The sequence below is a fragment of the Protomyctophum parallelum genome (genome assembly GCF_964188405.1).
Source record: "Protomyctophum parallelum genome assembly, chromosome: 15".
Classification (NCBI taxonomy): Eukaryota; Metazoa; Chordata; class Actinopteri; order Myctophiformes; family Myctophidae; genus Protomyctophum; species Protomyctophum parallelum.
Window position 1 is genome coordinate 46,201,456 of NC_139710.1, and position 24,156 is coordinate 46,225,611.

At 40.9% G+C, this 24,156-nt stretch overlaps 2 protein-coding genes across 2 annotated transcripts; both read right to left on the bottom strand.

The window, feature by feature from the left end:
* Window positions 1-264: 264 nt before the first annotated feature.
* rchy1 (ring finger and CHY zinc finger domain containing 1) lies at window positions 265-9,573 on the bottom strand. The gene is made up of 9 exons (XM_083783609.1): window positions 9,439-9,573; window positions 8,098-8,217; window positions 7,757-7,872; window positions 6,788-6,866; window positions 6,641-6,685; window positions 6,489-6,547; window positions 6,142-6,171; window positions 5,235-5,355; window positions 265-3,992 (listed from the first exon to the last, which is right to left on the bottom strand). The coding sequence occupies exons 1-9, from the start codon at window positions 9,487-9,489 to the stop codon at window positions 3,705-3,707; spliced, it is 909 nt and encodes a 302-aa protein (XP_083639735.1). The 5' UTR covers window positions 9,490-9,573; the 3' UTR covers window positions 265-3,704.
* Window positions 9,574-10,290: 717 nt separating this feature from the next.
* Window positions 10,291-24,156, bottom strand: unc45b (unc-45 myosin chaperone B). Its single transcript, XM_083783768.1, has 20 exons — window positions 24,022-24,156; window positions 22,682-22,843; window positions 22,306-22,342; window positions 20,903-21,078; window positions 20,535-20,624; window positions 19,905-20,072; window positions 19,342-19,507; window positions 18,676-18,846; window positions 18,282-18,456; window positions 17,572-17,872; window positions 16,743-16,837; window positions 16,226-16,367; window positions 15,851-15,991; window positions 15,144-15,271; window positions 14,971-15,037; window positions 14,156-14,269; window positions 13,929-14,044; window positions 13,173-13,290; window positions 12,172-12,327; window positions 10,291-11,243 (listed from the first exon to the last, which is right to left on the bottom strand). The coding sequence occupies exons 2-20, from the start codon at window positions 22,841-22,843 to the stop codon at window positions 10,977-10,979; spliced, it is 2,790 nt and encodes a 929-aa protein (XP_083639894.1). The 5' UTR covers window positions 24,022-24,156; the 3' UTR covers window positions 10,291-10,976.

Consider the following 24,156-nt stretch of genomic DNA (forward strand, 5'->3'; position numbering starts at 1 on the left):
CAATGCAGCTAGGTCACTTATAACAAATAACGGTGTGGAGTCAGTCCTAAAGATAAGATTTGAGAAACAAATCAGATTTGCCTGCAGTCTGAGCAAAACCCTGGAGATGATCTGTATGGAATTCTTGCACTGAGCAACAACACCTCAACTACAAGAACCAAATGTATTGGTCAGTAGAGTGATGATGAAAAATGAAAATGTGATGTACATAAGTCATACTGGTGCCATCTCTTTAAGTGTATTTAATAAAGAATACCATAGAAATCAATGTTTCATTGCAAGAGTTTATTTGAGTTCATGGTACTTCAATATCAACTTCCATCATGCATTATCATTGTGAAATTAAGTGCTTCTTTCTCTCATCCAGTCCACGGGAATACAGCGGAGGACTGAATTACTGACGGCAGACGTCAGGAATACAAAACAGGACTTGCTCTGGTAATCTACACTGTCTGTAGGCTACACCATTATTTTGAAACACATTCAACACTTGCATGAGTTCAAAATAACTACCGGTACTCATAATCCATTTAGTAGCTAATGCAATTATAAATTAATATAGGATAAAACGATTGTATGGCCCTATACCCGAGTTTCACAGACCAACACATTTCAACATCTGACTCAAAGGTATCTGTATCGGACTCAAAGGTCAGATACAGCTGCTGTATCAGCAGGCTTTTGACAAGGAGCCAAGCCAGTAGCAGCCATGGTAAACATTGCATTAACGGTTCAAGCCGTCTGTTTCAGCAAACTAAAGCATTTGAAATGTAATAACGGGCTACCATAAAGGCCAGTTTGTTTCAAGAGTACCAGTTGGCTCTGTTTACACAGGTTCACTTCCCAAAGTTTAGCATGCTACCATAATGATGGTGTGTGCGGCTGTGTTCACATTAAATGTAGTATACATTTTATACTACTAGGATTTTGCCCGTTGGATACCTAGGCCACTGAATCTAAGGTTTGAACCAAAATAAATTGCAATAGTAATCATTCAAGGTTTTGTTATGATCCTTAGGGTCAACCAAATAACATTAATTAGTGGATCATGGTAAATTCAGGGGTTGAAAGTTACTACTTTAAGTAGCATGTGACTTGTCAAACTAGGGCTTTTTCATGATTCTGAACCCATTCCAAGCATTAAGCGAAAAACACTCATCACATGCCCCAACTTTCAACACCTGAATTTACCATGATCCACTAATTTCGTCATTTTTAATATGTTATTTGGATGACCCTAAGGATCATAAAAAATGTTTACAATTACAATTTACATTATATTGCATTATATTGATATTTTTCGCAGTGCGTTTCAGGTCGACCGGTGGGGTGGTTCTTGAGATGTAAACATTATAAAAACAACATTACGATCTCATATTTCCTGACGAAGCCCTACATGGGCGAAACATTGTCCCCTTCATTCCCTTTATCTTCACTAGATTTAATATTTATCTAATTATGTCTTATTTTATATAAAACAAGAGCCAACATTACAATCTCATCTTTCAGAACTACAAAGACATAAATTGTGCTCCGACTCAGATAATGTTATTTAATTGACTCTTGAATCGCAATATTTTCTGGTAGCATGGTGGCCACTAGCGTTGGTCAATCCTTCATATTCCCATGATGTATTTTCATAGTTGTATTTTTATATGATTGCATGTATAACAAGCACATAATAGCATGCTACCCAACCAGTAATATCGCTATTTTGGCCATGTTTTCAAAAACGTTCAAAAAGTGAGCTTGGAGATCTGCTCTTTTCACTGTTTGACACTAAAGTATAAAATAGAGCCTCCACTACGTATATCTTTTTAACAGTCTCCCAAGCCAGAGAACTATTCCACAATCTTAGAATGCAATACAGTCTGTGACCGTGCCTCCTAAAAGTCATGGGCGGAAGCAGTCATATGTCCATTTGTTTACAAAGAGATATTTTAAAATATAATTTCTGCTAAGAAGCAAGCTATATGCTTCAACTAATTTGATTTGAAAATTCACGTGACTGCTAAAATAAAGTGGTGGGGAGGGAGGCAGACATCCACTGTAGTTGCACAGACCGATGGCGAAAGTTTGAGACAATGTTCTTTAATAACCATACCATATAGCACATTATGGCCCTCATTTATCAACTGTGCGTACGCCAAAATATGGGTGCACGCCGAAATTACCGACATTTTCTGCATTTACCATTTCCGCCAAAGCTTGAAATTGAACTTGACAAAACTCACGTCTGGTCGGGAGCTGTCGTACGCTTTGTCCTCACCTGTTTTTCTGTCGTAGAACAGCGGAGCAGCATTGTTTGACCAGCTGAGAGGCTGTCACAGGCATCTAAACATATGTTTTCACTCCTAAAATGTATAAAACTAATAATAGCCTACATGTGAAAAAAATATATTTTGTAAAGGCATGTCATATGAAATTGGTAGGATATTACCAAGTGTGCAAGCTTATTAAAATCGCGCAATTAAAAAAAAACAATGCTTTAAGCCATTTAAATAGTGTTTTGCATGAGCGCATACCGCTAGCCCCCCTAGCCCCCCCCCCCCCCCCCCCCTCCTAACTTAATTCCATGACTGGATCGAGAGGCATTTGCAGTGCTGCAGCTTTAGATTTTATTTTCGCAGATAGCCTGGGACCGAGGCTATGCAGCTATAGTCAAGTCTACCACCAACGGCAGCTGCAATCTACAGCCATGTCTTTCTCGCGTTACGTCTCGTCCTTTTAATTAAGGATAAACCCGACGCGCTCGAATGCCAATAAATGTGACATATGCCGACAGTGTCGAGGCAGCGCAAAGTGGGAAAAATATGGAAACTCACGGGTTACCGCCAACTTCACTTTGTGAAGTTAGGCTGCGCAGGGAGGCAATCTAATATACAGTGAGTAATGTCATAAACGTGCATGCAGGTCAGTGACAGAGACAGACAGAAGAGGAGCGGAGGAAAACAGCATTTGTCACGGGCTGTGCGCGTCCAAACTCATTCCAATGACGTCGTGAGCAATGTTATTTAATTAATGCTTCACATAATCACAGGTTCAGGTTTTCGTTCACTAATCTTGTTGTAGATTAAATGAATAAACATTTTAATAATTGCATATACAACTAACACACAGTGACAGTTGCTTGCAAGTTGCATGTGCGTGCGTGCGTCTGTGTGTGTGTGTATGAGAGGCAGGGGGGTGAGGCGGTCAGCAAGACAAGGAAGGCTTGACTTGATGTAACTATGGTTTCCAAGATCGTACTGCAGTTGTTCATGTCGCAAAAACGAGGGCGAGGCTTGATTTCATAGTGCGTGCCAGATAGATTTCAGCCGTCACATTTATTAACGTCGGAACGAAATTAAGGAAGGATCAGCTGTTTGCAATCACTTTATAAATGCCGTGGCGACGTGGGTGTACTACGAAACCTGCACTCGAATCTGTGGCAGACTTTACACTCGATTGATAAATGAGGGCCTATGTCTCATACAAATAAAAGGTTGTGTTTATAAGCAACAGAAATTTGAATGACGATTGGGTCTGAGGTTATCGAAGTTCAAAATGTTAACTGGGGTCTTCATTGTAGAACAGCCGCAATGTTGAATTGAATGTAAATAAATATAGCATATTTTTAGCATTGAAGTTGTTGTGCGTGTGTGTGTGGGGGGTAATCTTAACATGGGTCAATATGGGTGGGGGGCACCTGGTGTTTCAGAGCGTCACTGAGCTTGATGTTGCTGTTCTGGTTCGGTGTCCGTTTCTGCCTCAGACGCCGTGTCCGCCTCAGGTTCATTCTCTGTGTCCGCCTCAGGTTCATTCTCTGTGTCCGCCTCAGCTTCGTTCTCTGTGTCCGCTTCTGGCTCATTCTCCTGGATCTGCTGGTTGGGAGGGGGCTGCTGGATAAGACCTCCATCCTGGGCTGTGTTGTAGGAGCCACAGCCACCACATTTCATCCCCAGAACATGGAAAGGCACCGTGCAGTGAGCCTGGCAGTCGTTGCATATGATCTGCGGCAAGAGAGTGTAATATTGGATTACATATAATAGTCCCATAGCCTGTGTCCAAAATGCTAATTGGCTCAGAGCATAACTGTAGTGCAAGATTTCCAGAAGGTTCAGTGTCCCATAGCTTCGTTTGATTGGCTTGGCAGCAGATTTGAACAGGAAACATAAATAACACCTTTATGTGTGCTTCCCGTTCACATCTGCTGCGGAGCTAATCAAATTAATCTACGTATAGGAAAACAGCCAAACAGGAAACCGGTATCCCACCTTCAGGAAACTTGGGACCAAGGTCCAAGACAAACAATAGAAGAGCAAGATAGTCCAACTGTCTTTTGCACAACTCTCTAGTTTCTAAATTCACACCATAATCGACAACACGTTTATAGATTGTCTATTTCTGAATAGCTGAAAAATACAACACGTGTCAAGTGTTTGAACTGTGTTCTCGTAAGTGTGGTCCTCAAGGACTCCTGGGGTCCCCCAGACCACACAGAACCGGACCTCCAACAGTATGCACTGCAGTGTAGGTCTACATACAAATCCCCCACCCCATTGCTCAAAAGTATTGAGATTAAACGTACATGCCAAAATTAGATTAAACGTACATGCCAAACTGAGATACAAGAAATCCCTGATCTCATACTCGTAGTGGATTTCAGACTAGTGTTTTAGGTTATTGGATTTTTAGATAGGCAATTGCATTTTAGATTTGAAGTTTATATTGAATCGGCAAAATAATTCAGTGTATTTATGGCACCTGTCTTTTTAAACATCTGTGATAATGCTGAAAGTAATATACATATTACAAAAACATATCCAGCGTAGTTATTACATTATTACAACATACATTTTCACTGTGACCATGATTCATTTAAAAAAAAAAAAAATCATGCACACCTGCATCACAGTCCATTGCATTTGAAATGTAATGCATGTGTACAACAACATAATGCATGAACATGATTCATTCAGTCTCTTTGAAAAGAACAGCCTTGCATCAAATGGTAACAAAAAAAGGTTTAACTGTCATCGAGGTCATGTTCGTAATTTCCAATCACGAAAATATATTTTAAAACTTTTCTTTCTCCCATGTCTTTTTGTACTCGACCATTGCACGATTAAGTGTGACACAGGGTTACGTGGTTAAATAGATGCATAGATTTCAGTCAATTAAAACCTGATTTACTTTGTGTAAATTTGTTGAAAAATAGATATTTTCCTTTATTTCTCAGCCCTATTCCCTACCTTGACAGTAGCATCCTGGTATTCAGTAGGCATGGGTGACTGAGCGATCTCTTTGTCTATCTCCCTCCATTGGCTCTCCATGCTCAAAGCAGAATGCATGCACAGAGGGCAGCGATATGCACTGTACCAAAACAAGCAGTAGTTTAGTTATTTTGTATGTAATTTTGGTTTAGCCAGGATGCATATCACACGATAATGATAATGAGTTTATTTATATAGCACCTCAGGGTTTTAAACAAAGTTACAAAGTGCTTTACAGTGCGGCAAATAACAATACACAAATAAATACATAAAATCAATGGGTAGCAATTTAGCAAATAATTAACATGGAATGAACAATTAAAAACATAACAACGGCAGAAGCCACTAAGAAAAGGCTTTAAAATACAAGTAGGTTTTTAGAAGTGATTTAAAAGACGACACTGATTTTGCCAGCCTCAGCTCCACGGGTAGGGCATTCCACAGCCTGGCTGCCCGGACTGCGAAAGCCGGATTTCCACGTGTAACCAGGCGAGACGGGTGGCCTTTCAGGAGGGCCATGCCCGAGGATCTTAGGCAGCACCCTGCCCCTGGTTCAATGGGGGGCAGCAGGGCTTTGATCTAGCTAGGAGCCAGTCCCTGCCTGGCTTTAAAAGTAAATCAGTAAAATCTTAAAACCTATTCTAAAACTAACCGGTAACCAGTGGAGTGCAGCTAGGACAGGTGTAATATGATCACATTTCTTTGTGTTGATTAGTAGTCTGGCAATGCAGCTTCACTGTTCAATGTTCTTATTTCCCTGTTTCATTTTGTCCGAGTGCAGTAGGTGCAAGACTAGACTATTGCCCTGTGATATTTGGTTTTGAACAGGATTATTAATCATTTTAATCATTCAAATAACGTGATGAAAAGGAGTTATGAAACATACCCAGTTCTGAGCATGTCCTCAAAACATGTTCTGAAGAGGAAGGGGAAAAAAAGAAAGGTCGGTCAAAAATATGAACTGGTCACTTGTGTTATATATTGTAATGAATTTTTCAGCTAGAAGAAATAGCTGTTTCCCTCCACATTGCTGCCGGGGAATGCGCTCTAAACAACTTGGTTACAGACCCATAAAGGGTTCATTTGGTTCCTAACTATCTCTAATTGAGCTAGGTACCCACTGGAACTCCCTCAAGTACCCCTAGGGGTCCCCGGACCCCACTTTGGGAACCCATGGCTTAAAATGCATAAGAATATATCATAATAATTATGATAAATATCATAATGTCTTACTTATGCAGAAGGTGGCCACATGGAAGAACATGGGCTCCGATTCTGGAAGTGTGAATGTCCTGCATTGTGAAGAAAATAATGATTACATAAACCCAAATGAAAACAAATAACATGGAGGCATCCCATAATACTTACCATGGTGAATTGCTTACCTCCATACATACAGGGCAGTTCTGTCTTGACACATTTTCAACACACTAAAATAAAATAAAGTGCATTATGTAATAAAGGTCATTTGTCCGTAAAGAATAACATTGTTTTGGTATGACACAAAGTGGTAAGGAAGGATTATCAATCACCTTGTGGTTTCCACGCAGATCACTGGCTAAACACAGATTACACTTTTCACAGTGGAAATACTTCTCCTGTGGCCCAATCCTGCATTATGTCAAAGCCGAGTGTTAATTCATACAGTAGGTCATTTTAGTTCAGCAATACAAAACAGTATACATTACTTATACTACATGTACATTGGAAGCCCACATAAGCATAACTAAGGATCCGATCCAATGAAAATCATGTTTTAAAGCCTTGTGTTTAACATGTTTGTTCATGTTCATTTTAGACCTGAGGCCGATTTTAAATCCAGTTTGAGGAATATTTTGAAACCTGCTTTTAGAGGAGGGTTGGTGTAGCACTAGATGTAACTGTAAATAAATATATACATAGAATTAACTGAAGAGATGGTGCTTTGTACATGTAGATCCTGAAATATTTAAAGACAATTACAAAATAATTATGTTGTTATATAGTGTACATAGCAACCCCAAAAGGAGTTCCCGGATAGAAAAGTAATATGTACAGTGGTTCTCGGTCTAAATGGCTAAAGGGATATTTCACTTTGAAAGTGAAATATCCCTTTAAGTTATGCAAAAGTTTAGAAATGCGCTTATGAAAATATGACAGAAGCACAATGTTGGAGGTGGAATGCTGGTAAGCGTGTGACCACAATGAGCAACATGGCAGGCAGTTATTGTATTGGGGACTCATTTCTATTATACAAATATAATATAATAATATATATATTATGTCTGATATAGTCAACTGGTGAACTTTGAAAGCCAACAGCCCTTGTTGAACCCATTTAGTACTGAGGGCGATTCTAAAAATGCCTTCTAAATCCTGACAGTGACTAAAGTTTTCTGAAAAACTTAAAATGTTTATATGCTGCTAGCATAACATTTTTGTGATTTTTGAATACTGTACAGAACCCCAAAAGGGGTCCCTACCTGAATGGGTTAATACAAGTAGATGGATGTACTGCTCACCTACAGATTCCACAGGGTTGACAGTGGTACTGTTTCTTGTCTATGTCAAACAAGTGGCAGATATCACAGTAATACTCCCCGAACTGTACATCACACTGCTGGCATGTCTGCTGCGCCTAGAGGAAATAATACAGATTAATAGAGGTTGTTGTTGCACATGCACAGCTTGAAGCTACGTAGCAATGAAATTAAGAAGATAATGAAGGGAGAGAGAAATCTGATCAATCTGACAGCATACTCAATATCTTCTCTACCATGAAGACTGTTGCTGGCATTGGTTAGCCGAGTGCAGGCACCAGAGTGTGAAACACTGTCCTGAGCTGAAAGAAGATCTATTATACCTGCTGCAATGTTTGACACCCCGTGCACTCCACCTCTTTGACGCGGAAGCGGTCCATTTGATGATTCTCTTCTGCATCGTGGCACAGTCTGCAGACATACAGTTTACCACAGCAGGGTGCCTATAGCCGGGGAGAAAATAATTAAGACCAGAGACACGAGCGAGAAAGAGTTGTATAGGTAGGTGTCGAGAAGCTCGAAGCCGCACGCACGTCCATGGTGTAGTAAAGGAACCATTCAATACAACTGTTTTAGGTTTTGGAGCATCATCCAGTGTGCCGCGGACCTTATCTTTTTTTCTTGGTTCAGGTGTGGCTATGATTGTGGTTAAGAATCTGAGAGGATGGTTAGCCATCAACGTCCGGAAACCAAACAACAGCAACCTATATTACGTTTTCCTTCATGATACAAATTAGGTTTGTTCATCTTGTTTAGTGTTTTAATTGCATTTGCATGTAGTTGTAGTAATTTGTTTATTCATGTCCTGACTCCTGATCGTAAGATGTATAGTTCTGCAACCTTAAAAACAGGTGACCGCGATTCTTGTTTTTTTTTACTGAGAATAAGGTTAAAAATAAGTTTAGGGTTAAGCATACTTTTACCTGTTCTCACTGTGGAATAGGGTTAGGTTTTGGCACCGTTTTACAGAGGTTAAGGTTAGAAATAAGGTAGGTTTAACCGTTTAAGCATAGTTTACTGAGGTTACGTTTAGGAATACCAGACCGAGCAGTTACGGTGTCTGTATTCCCGAGGCCACTGTGTATTATTCCATCACAAGGCTTTCAACAGTACCTGCCTTCCTCTACCCCTCCTATTCCCCCCATAACACACACACACTACACACACACACACACACACACACACACACACACACACACACACACACACACACACACACACACACACACACACACACACACACACACACACACACACTATATATGTGATCACGTGTCCCATGACTCCCATCGTCACAGTGTGTTGCAAAGTATTTTTCGTAGACTTGGCAAGTTTGGCAACACTGACTGTAGCCAATATATACCATATATACTCAGTCATGGTTAACGTGGACTCAGTCCGGAGATGCACAGCAGCATGGGGCCCCAAAACAATTTGTTTCATTTTATTTTTAGTTTATTAGAAAATATCTCATCTAGAAGCTCACAACACGTCACACACAATGTTAATTAAAAAACATCGTTCCAAATGTTGACTATAGTGACCCTGCAGCTGTAGTGTATCAGTATACTGGAATTGTTCCATGGAGAGTAGCACCTACACTTCACTTACAACATTTTCACATTCAACAAAAGTGACATAATAATCCCACGAAATAAACTCACTTTTAATAAACAACTGCGCACGTAGTGTTCACATCCAGGAGATGAAGCCATCGTTGTTTATGTCCCAGCAGGATTCCCACGAAATTCACCACATTCCCATTCCATCGAGGTCAATGGTGGAAGAAGGCTGGCAGGCTACTGTTGTTTCCCCCCCCCATCAGCCAATCACAGACCAGCCTTCTTCTTCTTCTTTTGTTGGAATTTCCGGCAGTGTGGTGTAGACGCTTTCGCGTATTACTGCCCTCCACAGTTCAGGGTGATACTCCGCTCGGTGCTCTATATATTTTATAGCTGACAGTGTGCACATCACATCATCACAGTCTATGGTTCCAATTCCACATTGATTATTATCCGGTCCCAGACTCCCAGTCGTCTGAGACGACGGGAACCCTTCTCTCAAAAAATTGTTCAGCTCATCTCCAGAGACATCCCCCCACATTTAGGAATCTCCTGACTGCATGCGATCTCCTCCTGTGTGTTCTTCTCCAGACCTGCATGCTGTGACACCGTAGTGCTCCCCTCCACTCTCTTCACACCTGAACCGAGATAGCCTTCTCGCCTCGCACACACCAGCAACTCCCACAATAATGCTTTCCTCCACTTCCAATGGCACTCCACTTATTTTATGACCCCTCTCCTTTTTTCTCTTCCCTCGAGCTTAAAACAGCTCACTGGCCACCCTTTAAACTTCCTGATCCTCACTGCTTTGTCCACCACTTCTCATTAATTTAAGCATTAACATAAGGATTCATTATTTGACTTTCATAATAACAATTTGCTATTTTGTTGTGGTACCGTGGTACCCCATCCACAGTTAATACAATTAAACATACAATTGCTAAATGTTTTTTCTATTATTTTATTTAAATTATTTAATAAAACAAATACTAAACAAACATCTTAACAACATTAAAAAAGGTCAGTCTGATATAAAATCCTACAACATTACAGTAAATGTGACAATATCAAAAGCAGAGCATTCAATCCTAAGCGTTTCACTAGCCACTCTTCAATATTGTTTCAGAAAATATATATCTTGAAGGCAGCCCTGGGTTTTTCAGCCCAAGTACCCCCTATCTGAGAGAGAGATGAAGCATGATGGGGGACCCTCACTACATATTGTATAAAATTGTGTTGCAGATTAAACTTTTTCATAGGCTACAGTGAAATAGATAGATAGCTTCACAGACTTGTTTGACAGCACTATCATCAGTGTTGGATTCTTGTTAACTAATGTGCATTTTCAGTCTCTAATCACTGTCTTAAACCGTCAATACTATAGTAAACTTGACCTTTCACTCTGTACTTAGTCTGCTCTTATTTCTATCTTTTTGCCAAAAATAGACGATCTACATGCAAGTTCACAACAGCGCAAGGCGTTGTGAGCTTGTAGATCTGCTACAATTGTCTAAAGTTCTCCTTAGAATAGCCTATGCTAGGGTTCAAGTGGTTAATGTAAAAAAAATTCAACAGAGGAAAATAAAATATAATATAAAAGTCCATTGGTGATGAGGGTTTACTGTACTTTCTACGACTTTCTACGTGCTAAAAGGCTTAATGAGACCCATGTCCATGGCTTTGACGAGGCAGGTCCGCGCCACGTCGAGCACGACCTGCTTCTTGGGGTTGTCCTCCGACTTGCCGATGATCGTCAGGATCTCCAGCATCTCGCACTCGATCAACTGCTTGCACAGCTCCTCGTCCTCAGCACACAGCATGTTGTAGACGATGACCAGGCCGCGGTGCTGCACTGCCGGGTGTTCGTGGAGACACAGCCTCTGCAGGATCTCCAGCCACTGGGAGGTCTGTTGAGGAAGGAGGAGAGAAGCTTTGTCACGCTATTTATTTGCCATTTTGTGTGTGTATAGAAAAATATATCTTTACAGTGGGGCCTAGCGGTCCAAGAGCATACCCCTACATATGGGCTCTAATGCAACGTGTCGCAGGTTCGAATCCCGGTTCCGACGACGACCATTGCTGCGTGTCACTCCCTGTCTCTCTCTCTCCCCGTTTCCTGTCTAACTCCACTAACTGACAGGTGTCAGGTGTGAGGCGGTGTTGCCATCTCGGAGGTACCAAGACTATCGGGACATAACTCGGACGGCACTGAGTTGGCTGAAGGTGACTTCGCAACGTTCGGCACGGCACCTCGCTCGCCTAACGTTTCTCGTGGCTAAAGTCCCCTTCAGACGCCTCGCCTCCATATATAGGTGAGAACGAGTGCACATTTTTCAATCTGAATGTGTTCTAATCATACTGTAGCTGATATATAAAGTAAGGAAGGAATACTTAATCCCATCAATCTATTGTGAGAAGGAATTAAGCAATATTACACGAGAGGGTCATGTGCTTTACCGTTATTACGCCTGAAGTGCCATTAATGACGGTAAAGCATGACCCTGGAGTGTAATAATGCGATTATACAACAGTTACCATTACCCACGTCAACTTTCTTTAATGACAGATGTAGCCACTACGACCGAAAATGTCCCCAGATCGCTAGCCTAGCAACCCTCTCTGGAAGAGCAGCGACATTCAGCACAGCTGATTTTTATGTTTTGATTAGGCGTTCCATCATGCTCGTTTGAAGCACAGCTAGATAGCTATTTCAACCAATCAGATTGCTTCCCCAAACGACCTGTTGTATAATCTGACAAAACACCTCCCAGTATGTTTTATCTTGAGAAACTCTGTCAGTTTACGTTAAGCACTACATAATGTAAGTATACGTACCACCAGTGTCAATTTTTTGCAGAGTTTCTTCTGTGCAGCAGTGAGCATGGCTATAGCGCCGGCTGCAGCTATCTGTAGCTTATCATCTTCTTCACCACACAACAACACCAGCAACTTCATTTTATCATTACCATCTTCCATGTAACGTTCCTGGACCTGAAAGCACATACACACACATAATCAAAGTTCAAGGTTTTTAAATTGTAAATGGTGCATTTATATTGCATGCTTCTCCAAATCGTTTTTCAATGTGGATTATATTTCGTAGACATTTTTTGTTATCTTTTTGGTGCAGAAACTTCATTGCTTTATTTATGGACCGTTATCTGGTCGGGTAGAGGATGATTTTTGGGAGCTGGGAAAGACAGTGTCACAAACCCTATTTGTGGGCTTAGGTTTTCTCTAACCTCGTGTCACCAGGCTTTCCACCTCGGAGGAAAGCCTGGTCTGTGTTGCTAAATCGCCGTTTGATCCGTTCTAGACCGGATGATAAAATAAAATAAAAACAAAAAAACAATCTTATTCCCGTTTCGGCGTCTCTTTGTTTTGATTCCCGCCTGTTTGTCTTTAGTCTCTCCAGTCGCTACGAGTTGGAATAAAATATGGATATACCAAACAAATTATTCCAAGACGTACTTGAAGAAACGTGTTTTATATAGGCCCTAAAATCACGATGCCCTTGATCCCGGGGAATGAAAGGAATGCTTCCCAGGCTAGGTTTTTTATAAGCCAGCAGCCAGGCATTACATGCCCCTGGAACATTTTTACAGTTTCTAAGTTTGCACATTATCTACGATCCCTGAAGCTTACTGTTTGTAACATTTAACATCTCACTGGACTTTGCAAAAGGCCTTACGAGAACCATAATAATAAACAGACAGAAAATGAACTAAAACTTCTCAATTAATTAAATGGTCGCTATTTTGTTTTCAGTCCTTTGGTTTTGAAACCTTAATTATACTGATTATGCAATCAGGTTGTTGAAGAGGCGTATGTCTCACCTCTTTGCAGGTAACCATGTTGCACATGCACTCGACAGCCGCTTGTCTGATCTGGTCATGCTCTTCAAACATGTAGTTCTCGATCTCTGGTAGAGCCTTCTCCTTCACGATCTTCACTCTGAAGAGAGACAACAAAACAACTGAATCAGACACGGTATCCACGAGAGGAAGAAATAAGCTCCAAGATCCCCAGAGCTCTCAATTAACATGAACAAGGACTCGTCTTTCCTTTAGTGAAATAATGCTTATATTGTCAATGATGATATTTACTAGTATCTCTTGTGAGAAAGTACTATAAAATTACATATTTTGCTACCCTTTGGTAAATTACAGGCCTAAGTACAGGTACTAATCTGTTATTATATAGTGACTGGTAATTGGTTACAAAGTAATAATACAGCAAAAAATAGATGCCCATATCCTGTTGGCCTGGGGAGACAGCCACATCCAATACACATTTACCTGACAGCAAGGAAGATGCAACTGCAACTGACATTGCCTCAAAGCAAGACAAAATGTAACATCATCTACTTCCCCAGTATCCTCATGATCTTGATTTGGTGACCCCATGATCTTTACTCTAGAGATTTTATTGAATATGTCAAAAATGTAAACAGCACAAGGTTAACACCAAAAAGTCCTGGGGACTTGACTTGTTTCCATTATGGCCCAGAAGAGCAAACTGGGGAGAATTATAGGCCTTGGCAGATGTTTGTGTTCTACAGAGTGCATTCTTGTTCTGTTAACAGGGCTCACCTTAGTTTTTCACTGAAACCAGCCAGATTAGTAAGGCCCTTCAAGGCTTCAAAGTTCTGCATTCCATCTCTGTCTGTGCTAAGCAGGGAGACCAAAGGACGCACTACCTCATATACCTGTAGAATGAGAGGCAGAAAGACCCAGTGAGACAGTGTGACAGAAAGAAACAGAAAGATGGAGACAAAGGGACATTTAGATACCGCTATGAAACACAGAGCTGTTCTCACCCTCTCTCCAGGGAACGCAATCTCTGGGTTGGAAATGGCAGCAATCCTGGCAAGGGCATGGCTGGCCCTTATCTTTCCTGTAACTGTCCCCTCTATGGCCAATGGTATCAGAGCCTGAGGACCGAGCAATACATACATATAGTTACTGATGGTGGTGGAAGATCAATACGGAAAGGTAGAAATACTCTGGAATGTCCAATTTCACAATTAAAAAAACAAAATACAAAAAATTATAATTTAAATAATTTAATAAAATGAAATAAAATAAAAAACATTTGAAAATAGCAGATCTAGAAGCTCACAATGTGTGACACGAGCTTGTAGATCGGCTACAGCCAAATAGCCAAAGTATATAGGGCTGAAGTAGTTAATGTATATTCTTTTGAATAATAATACTACAAAGTAACTAGTAACTACAGTTTTAAAAGAATTGTAGTGGTGTAAATGTATAATATTTGCCTCTGAGATCAGATGTAGTGGGAGTAGAAGTAAAAGTAGTGAAATTTGAAATGCCTCAACATTGTACTTAAACTGGGAAAGGGATAACATTTAGCGTGTTTTTTGGCACTTTGTGCCACACTGCGAGCTTGTGCATCTGCCATTTTTGAGAAAAATCTTGAAAGTGTTTGAGAAATGTTGAATAATTGATTACACTAGAAGGCATTTGTAAAATCGACTATATCGAACTATATGGGTTAATGAGACGAAGAGCCTTTGAGCGTGAGGCTCGAATATTCAGTGAGTCACTCGATCACATCTCATCACAAATCTTTGCTATGACAGGACACTCACACATCACTGTGTGTTATACAGACCTTTCCTCCGCCTTGTGCGACGATGGTTCCACGGTCTTTAGCGTCCTCTGACAAAGCCAGGAACACCCTGAGGTATAAAATTAGACACTTGTATAAATATTTTCACATTTATCACATTGTAGCAGAAATGACCAGCTCTGTATTGAACCGTGCCATGTGTGTGTGTGTCTCACCTGGCCAGCAGTTCCTTGGTTTGGTCAGTAAGGATGGACGTGTCTGCCTTCACCATGACGGTCAGAGCTGAGATGATGCCACCCTTCAGGAGCCGTTTAACTCTCTTCTCAATGAAGTCCTTCTTGTCCTGAGGACACATACAACACAGGAGACAGTTATTAAACACCTGAAGGCACAACGTTAAAATAAATATATTTTGCTCCAATTTTCACAGAGGATTTTCACAGATACAGATGCTTTCCCGGTCTTAATGGGTAAAACAATATGTACGGTATTATTAAAATAAATAATACTTTATTTGCGGGTGTTTCAATTTGTGACAACAAATTGTGTTGAATGTGGCAAAAAACAACAACAAACATGGTCCCATTGTATTCATCAAGCTTTGTCCTATGATCCTACAATACCCATAATTCATCATTGCCTGGTTTTGAGTCTGACCCTTTGAAAACATTTCCCCCTAGTGGCGGAGAGGAGACTAGATACCGTTGTCTGTGCAAGCAGTCCGTGATGTATTGATCATTACTCCTACTGGTGAAGTCGTGAAGATGTGTAGATATGGTTGAAAAAGTATTCCTTTAAGTGTTTTGCTCTATTTTTTTTGTCTACTGTGTGACTTACTGTCAGAGTGGATGTTGTGTCAAATGTATAGTCTACTGTCTGAATGGATGGATGAAGTGGGTACCCGCCCCTCCCATCCCCTCACCTTGGGGTGCTGTTCGGGGACATGCTGTTTGGAGAACTTAGCCAGCTGAACCAGCTCAGGATCGATGTCCTTCTTGTCGTAGCTGTTGGTACAGTTGATGAGGGTGGCGGCCACAGCATACAGGATGGTCTTGTCCTTGGACTGTTGACACAAGGGGAAAGATGATGATGATTAGCTGTGTTGTGTCAATGTAAATATAATATAGGACCACGATGGAAACAAGTCCCCCGGTCTTTTTTGTGTTGTCCTTTTAGCCCAAATGTCAGAATGTCTTTTCATTAACCTATGACCTTTACACTCACACATGGTTGGGTCCCAGATGCATTATGACAACTGGTGTCACATTGTGTTTCTGTCGGTGGGTTGGTTTCATACCTTGGCCAGCTCAAACATGGCTTTCATGGCGAGGTCATCCTCAACAAAGTCGTCCTTAACGTCAGCATCGTTGGTCAGGTAGGCCAGACCCTCGATGGCCCACTTCCTGGTTTTGGCGTCGATCTGGGGATTGGTGAGCCACCTGGAAGAGTGAGACAGGACGTTTACCACAGGAAATGGGTTTGTAGTTGTTTTCAGGAAATGGGAAAAAATAACCTCCGTTCCAAATAGATATTTAGTCACAAGCTCTTGTCAATACTTGTCATATGTCTATATATGTCTATATATAGACATATATAGAATAGCCCTGCAGCGTTGTCGCATCATGTGACACTGTAGTTTGATGATAGAAGTAATACAAATGATAAAACTTTCAAAGTTTCTGCTCAAAACAGCTGTAATTTGCGAATCAGTGGGATAGTGCATACTATAAAAAAAAAGGCTGACTGTAAAAGCAGCAGCGTAATGACACATGGATAAGTAACAAAAGTGTCTCAGGTATCACAGGATAACTCACTTCCGACACTGTTTGGCTAGCTTCTCCGTGGAGCCTTCTGCGAACTGCCGCATTGCGTAGTCATCGCCTCCAGCTGAACCTAGCTTGCACAAACCCTGTGAGAGAACACACACACACACACACACACACAAAGCACATAAAGCACATTATGAGAGGGATTGTCTATCCATTTGGCTAGAATTCAAAACACTTTATTTTAAGAACTTAAACCCTCTAGAGTAGACTTAATAGACTGAACAGGAGTTGGCTCTGTACTTATACGGCTGTCACGATTCCACATTTAAATTGGCGATTCATTGTAACACACAATAATTGCGATTGTGTTTTTGGCGTTGGAATATTTTCTTTTAGGTTTCGTAATGAAAAAGTGCACAGGGCAGATATGACAAATAACTGAAATATACCAAAATTACTGGCCTTTTTGTAAAAATTTTACTTTAAAAAGGGTAAAAAATAGTAGAAATAGCTGATCTACCAGCTTACAACGCATCACAAAGTTTGTATAGCTTGTAGATCTGCTATTTCTGCTTTAACGAATGTAGGAACATCTTTTAACATGGAAACGATTATGATGATTATGACAAGATAATTGCGATTAGACGATTATGTAATAATTGTGACAACCCTAACTGTACTTGGACCGCTTGTTTCCGTCTACACACCAACGTCTTCGCCAAAAATAGCTGATCTACAAGTTCACAACGCGTCACATTATTGCGACACGCGATCCTGTAGATCTGCTATTTTTGGCTCCCCCCACAAGTTTCGAGCGGTTAATTATGAGCTTCAACATAAATACTCCGCACGGCGCATTTCGCACAGCACTCACCACGAGGGCGCGTATCTTGATCTTCTCGTTCGTGGTCTTCTTGTAGATGTCCTTGAGCAGGGCCACTCCGTTGGTGATGATGAAAGACGCCCTGCTCATCTTGGTGGAGGAGTGGATCAGGGCCTCCACGGCCACCATCTGGTCCACCTCGCGCTCCGAGGCGCACAGCGCCACCATCATCTCCAACACGCCCTGCCGGCCTATCAGCGCGTTGCCCACGTCGAAGGGGCCCTGAAGCAGGCCCGAGATGGCGTTCATGGCGTGGATGTTCTTGTCCATGTCGTGGGGGTCAAACTTGTTCCTGTCGCAAGATGGAGGATGAGGTCCGTTCATTTTGGATTCAGGTCAACTCGATTGATTATATAGCCTGAATTCACTTTGTTTCAATTGGATCCACATCTCACTTCAGTTAAATTATTTACTTTCCCTCTATGGGTTTTGATTTGTATATTATTTAGTATTAACAACTTTAACCATGGCGTGTCATTATAAGCCAAAACAAACAAGGAAAATAGCAACAAGTTCACACCGTCGAGCATCACAACATGTTAGGAGCTTGTAGATCTGCTATTTTAGAAAGACAGCAATTAGAAACCTTTGAGTCACCGACTGGTCTGCCTGCAATGCATACATCAAGGCCAACCTGCCAGTCCAATTTGTCTGTGCGGTGAACGAGAACGTAACACTGACTGGGAGAACGACGGACTCACTTGACGTAGTCGTCACAGATGTCCCTGAAGTTGTCTCTCTCGGGGTCACACTTGAGGTCATCGTAAAGTCTGGTTAGCAGAATGCTGGCGATCAGCTGTGTGTTCTCCGTCATGGGCAGCTGGTCAGGCAAGTAGTCAGGAACCTGACCACACACCTTCATGATCTTCCTCAAGCCTGGGGACAAGATGGTTATCAATAAATTGTCCTACCGACCAATCAATCAATCAATTAATTTAGTGCAATGTGCTTAAAACACATTTACACAAATATCTGTAGAATATGTGACATGTATCTGTAATGTAGTGACATAGTGAGACTGCAGATATAAGAAGAGATTCTGATTCTATATTGTGTTTTCAACACCGATTCTAATCCCGCTGCGGCCCCACTCACCATGGTCAATGGTGAACAGGGTTTTGGAGTGGTCTAGGTTTTTCACGTTCTTGCGGGGAACGTTCCTGGAGAGGAGATTGAGGGCCTGGTCCCTGCCGTGTCCAGACACCTTCATACTGACCACCATGTCCAGCAGGGACAGCAGAATGGTCTTCAGATCCTTGGCCGCATCTGCGTGAAACAGTGTACAATGACTTGTCTCTCCAGTGGTGGAAAATAACTATGGGACTACTGGTACATTTACTCAAGTACTGTATTTAAGTAAAAGTTTGAGGTATTTGTACTTTGACAGTACAAGCTCACAATGCGTCAATGGATTGTGGACTTGTAGATCAGCTATTTTTTTAAGATCTTTATACATGTTATACATTTGAAAACTTGTGAAATTGGACATTCTGCATAATGAATAAAAAACAAATTGATACCAATACTTTTGTACTTTTACTCGAGTCCATTTTACATTGCAGTAGGCTATTGGTACTTTTACGTCAGTAGAAAATTAGAGTACTTTTTCCAGAACTGCTTGTCTCTGACTGAACTCTGCCATGGCAGGCATATCTCTGCAGTACACACACTGTGTGAAATCTTAGCTGTAGTCCATATCAAATCGCCCATTACAAACTCATTGTTCTGCTCACAGTAAACAATAAGGATTGTGTCTCTTACCCAAAACCAGAGCCTCCTCTTTCCCATAAATCCTCTGGTCAACGAGGGTGAGCGAGTCGTTGATGGACTGGAAGAGGACGCATGTTGCCAGGGCGATCGCCTCGTTGTCAAGAGCCATGATGTTGCACAGCTTATCGACGCCCACCATGTTAATGATGGCCATGGTCTGATGAGGTTAATGGAAACATTATGTCAGTCACACTGTACGTTTAGCAGGCCTGGGATCAAATCTTGATAATGACCACACCTGTTCCTCACTGAGCTTAAAAAAGTAGATTCTAACTAACTAATTTCTTTGGGTTTGTAACCAACACATTCTTTTGATTTATTGCCAGATATGGTGAACTATAATAGACATTAGACAGCCTATGTCATATGTGCTTTCGTGTCTCTGTAACTGTAAGTGCTAAAATGTATCTACTCTGTCTCAGTGTGTATATTGTTTCTACAAATATACCAAACAAACTTCAAGGGATGTTCGTAATACACGCAGATGCATATATGTATTTGCGTGTACAGTATTATGATTATGAATGAACAGGATGCTTGGTACTATTACTCACACGAGCTTTGTGGCCGGTACACATTCCTGCGAAGGTGCGGACAGCAGCAAGGATCAGATCTGCTTTGGTTGTTTCTATCAGGCCCAGCAGCAGAGGCACTCCGTTGTTCTGGAAGATCCTCTCTGCTCCGGCGTCCTCTCTGGCCAGGACCACCAGGTTGTTGGCAGCCTGGATACAAAAGAACCACAAGTTAAACCACTTTCAATCGGATGGACAATGACATTGTAGGCAAAACTCTTCCAAAATATTCAAATATTGTCCAACATTTACTGTATCCAGTACTAAGACCGATTCTACGAATACCTTCTAAATGAATCAGTAGCTCTCAAACCGTTTTGTGCAGAGGAATTACCAAAATGATGAGTATGGCATGAAGTGAGTAAGTAACGGCACAAAGTGATGGCACAAAGTGACACGCTGTGAGCTTGTACTAAGCTATTTTTGACCACTGTTCAAAATCCCAAGAGTTTTTAAAAAAAACATGTGTTGCTATATATAAACAGTATAGCTAAAATGACACAGATGCTCTCCCGGTTTTAATGGGTTAATAGCCAAAATAGCAGAACTACAAGCTCACAGCACGTTACACCACACGTGACACAGTAAAAGGGAATAAAAGACAGTACTAACTCTTTCTATCTTATCCGAATCTGCCTCTGGGTCCATCAGGATGTCGAACATGCCCTTCACCCTGGCGTCCGTGGAGTAAGTTGTCTTCATCTGTGCTCGGGGAACAAAAAAGAGTTAATCTTTACCAGTCTCATAGCAGTAACTAGTTCTACAAGAAAGAAAAAGGATTCTGTTGAACTACCAGCAAACTGCTTCAAAATGAAGTTACTACATGTAGTGAAACTGTCTACTTAGTAGACAGTTTCACTACATGTAGTGTTCATACTACATCCAGTAATAGTAGACTCTACTATTACTGGATGTAGTATGAACACATTTGTCATTCTGTTTCCGGAGAAAACTCTCCATATTCCTGACAGGTGACTGACCTTTTCTTGGATTATGGCCGACAGCCTGCGAAGGTCTGCCAAGAAGGTCTTGTTCTTGGGTTCGATGGTGGCACACCTCTGGACGTCCTTGAAGGCCATGTCAAATTTGTCGAGCTTCTCCAGAGCTTGACATCGCCGATACAACGCCTTGACGTCCGCTGGATCCACATCGATGGCTGTCGTTCAAAACACAAGTCAAGACCATTGTTATTCACAATAGAATGGAATTTGGAATTTGGCAAAAATGTTTGGTGTCAAGAGGGGGAAAAATGATCAAGCCAAGTACAGAGTGAAAGGTCAAGTTGGAATCAATATGGAATTTATTAAAACGTTTGGGGTTCCCTACTTCATCTCTCTCTCAACTGAGGGGTCCTTGGTCTGAAAAACATTGAAGACCTCTGCTCTACACTAAATATCTTTGGCAAAAATAACTGATCTACAAGCTCCCAGGCAGTGCGTCAATGTGCCAATTGATCGCCCTGGAACAGGTTTGATGTAGGCTAGTTAAAGCCAAATGTAAGCAAATTACTATAACACCAAGGACAGAAGGTGGTATGAAAAGGTTCAAAGGCCAGGCAGCAAAAGGTTTTTGTTTTTTGTCTTGATTTAAAAGTGTCAAGGGAAGGGGGCTATTCCATCATTTTGAGGCAGCAACTGAAAAGGCCCAATCAGGCTTTTGCTTCAGCTGGGTTCACGGGAACGTTAGAGAAGCACCTGGTCAGAGGATAAGTGACCTAGAGGTGTCAAGGGCTATTGTAGTGGAGGGAGGTGCGAGTCCACTGTTTCACAAACACTGGGGCGGGACCCATTTGCGGGTTGCGGACAAGAAATGTTCAAAAACAAACGTTCCCAATGAATTTGAATCATGAATTTAAAACCAATTACATTTTATCCCCCACTAATTCCATGAAGAAATCAATGAAAAATCTAAGAAATTCCATAAATTTGAAAATATAATAAAATAAATTAAAAAGCAGCTCATAACACACAGACGTCAAATTTGTCTTTTGGGTCATGGGCTAAAACGCTTGAGAACCACTGTGCTAGTCCATTCAGGGCTTTAAAAACAAATACAACTTGAAATCCTTTTTTTTATAATTCTTTTTTAACAATTACGACTTTTAAATCAGCCCTAGGTGTGACTGGGAGCCAATGAAAGGAGCCCAGGCAGGAATATGCATGTGAGTTTGTAATAAAGTGTTATTTTGGACATGAAATAATGTGATTTATTTTAGGGGTGGTGTCCTGTCATGTTCATGTCTATGTTTATTCAGCTTTCAGCATGATCACAGATGTTTAAAAAGGTGCCTTTAAAAATACTGAACCGTTTTGCTAATTACAATGTAAAACTTCAAATCTAAAAAAATCCAATAACCTAAAACGCAAATCCATGTTTGTTGTACCTTTGGAGGCATCAGAGGCTGCGAGGGTGTAGTTTTCCTGAAAGAGAAGAAGAATATTCTATTAAAGATTTGCAGAATGTGAATGAAGCCTCATTCACTCTTTAAGTTTATAGTATGATTTCTCTCATGCTGACAAGAAACGTGTGGCATGAAGATCAGTTCTCTCCCACCAGTGGTGGTTCTAGAACATTTTCATGGCCCTAAAATCGTTAGATATTATTAAACTGCAGACCCCCATCTGAAAACATTTGGGCGCCAGGAGACCCTATAAGAGATTTCATGTCCCTTAAATTGTTACTTATTAAACTGCAGACCACCATCTCAAAAGATCTGGGGTCCAGGAGACCCTTGCTTGCTTGCTCAATGAGGTGCTTACCTTTTTCAGGTGGCAGGCAGACCTGTTCTTGTAAATGATGGCCAGCATCTTCTTGTCTTTGCACAGCTTGGAAGCTTTTGTGTAGCTCTCAATGGCCTTGTCCATGTCTCCTTCCTTGAAATACGTATTCCCCTCATCTTTTAACTGGACTGGGTCTTCCATCTGATGGGGGATAAAAAATTAATTAGTAATGTCGTCACCATTTTATGCTTGATTGCGCTCTGAAATTAACAAGCTCACAACGCGTCACATCATGCAACCAAGTCAGGAATTACGACGCCATCAAGGCCCGTCAACATACAGTACATTTAATTGACAAAATCAACTGTAGATTTAGTCGACAAAAATCGTATATTTAGTAGACTAAAACAACATTTCAGACGACTGAAATATGACTAAAACTAAATAGACTTTATCCTAAACTAAACTAAATCAAAATTTGCTGTCAAAATGAACACTGGTCTGGGTGTGAAATCTCTGCGGGTCAGCAGTTATGGAAAGCAAGCATGTCTTAAATTAAAATGTAGTCTTAAAAACAAAACAAGTACCGGTAGTTTAACAAAAATACAGTAGTTGAACCCTTTGTCAGTTAAAGCACCACAGTAATATTACACTAAAATAATTTTTTACTTTTCAGTCTCTGAGATAAACAAATCAAAGTGTAAAACTTGAATTCCGAAAAACTTGAAGAAATTAAATACTACAACAGACACTAGTAATAATAATACAGTGCTTTGTTGCTATCGTTAGTTCATAAAGTCAAGTTTCTCACCACTGTGGTTGTGCAGTGTGCTCTGACCTGGGTCTCTCCTTCTTCAACAATGCACGTGTTATCTCTAACTTTAAATGGCCTCCCCTCATGCCTTATTTGGGCATTGACACGTACCACCACAGTGGGGGGGGGGTCTTTCTTTTCACAGATACTACTCTTCTAATTAACAATAACCATTTTCCATGCATTTATTTCATTTCAATGGTCGATCACTTCTCTCTCCCAGTAGGAACATGCCACTTAACCCATTAAGACCTGAAGCTGATTAAAAAAATGTCTTCTAAAACAGTTTTCTGAAGAACTTACTGTACATTGCTATATCAGTGGTTCTCAAACTTTTTCATGTCAAGGAGCCCCCAAAATAATATGTATTTGGCTGCCGAGACCCAGGCCATCTCAAAATATTATATATAAATTAAAGTTTCAATATATATTAAAAAATAATAGCACATAGCAGATCTACAAGCTCAATGACGTGATATGAGCTTGTAGATCTGCTATTTTTGAATAGCCAAAGTCTAACATAATGGTTACAGTGGTTAAAATCTAAAATGAAAGCTGTAAATACCTTTACTGTTACTCTCGTGTCTTCTGTTTGTTCTGTTCTGTTCCGTTCTCTTCTCTTCTTGTTCTAGTTCTAGAGCTTCAATCCCTGATTGCAGTTACCACCAAGTTGTTTTTTGTCTTACATTAGCAGTCCCCC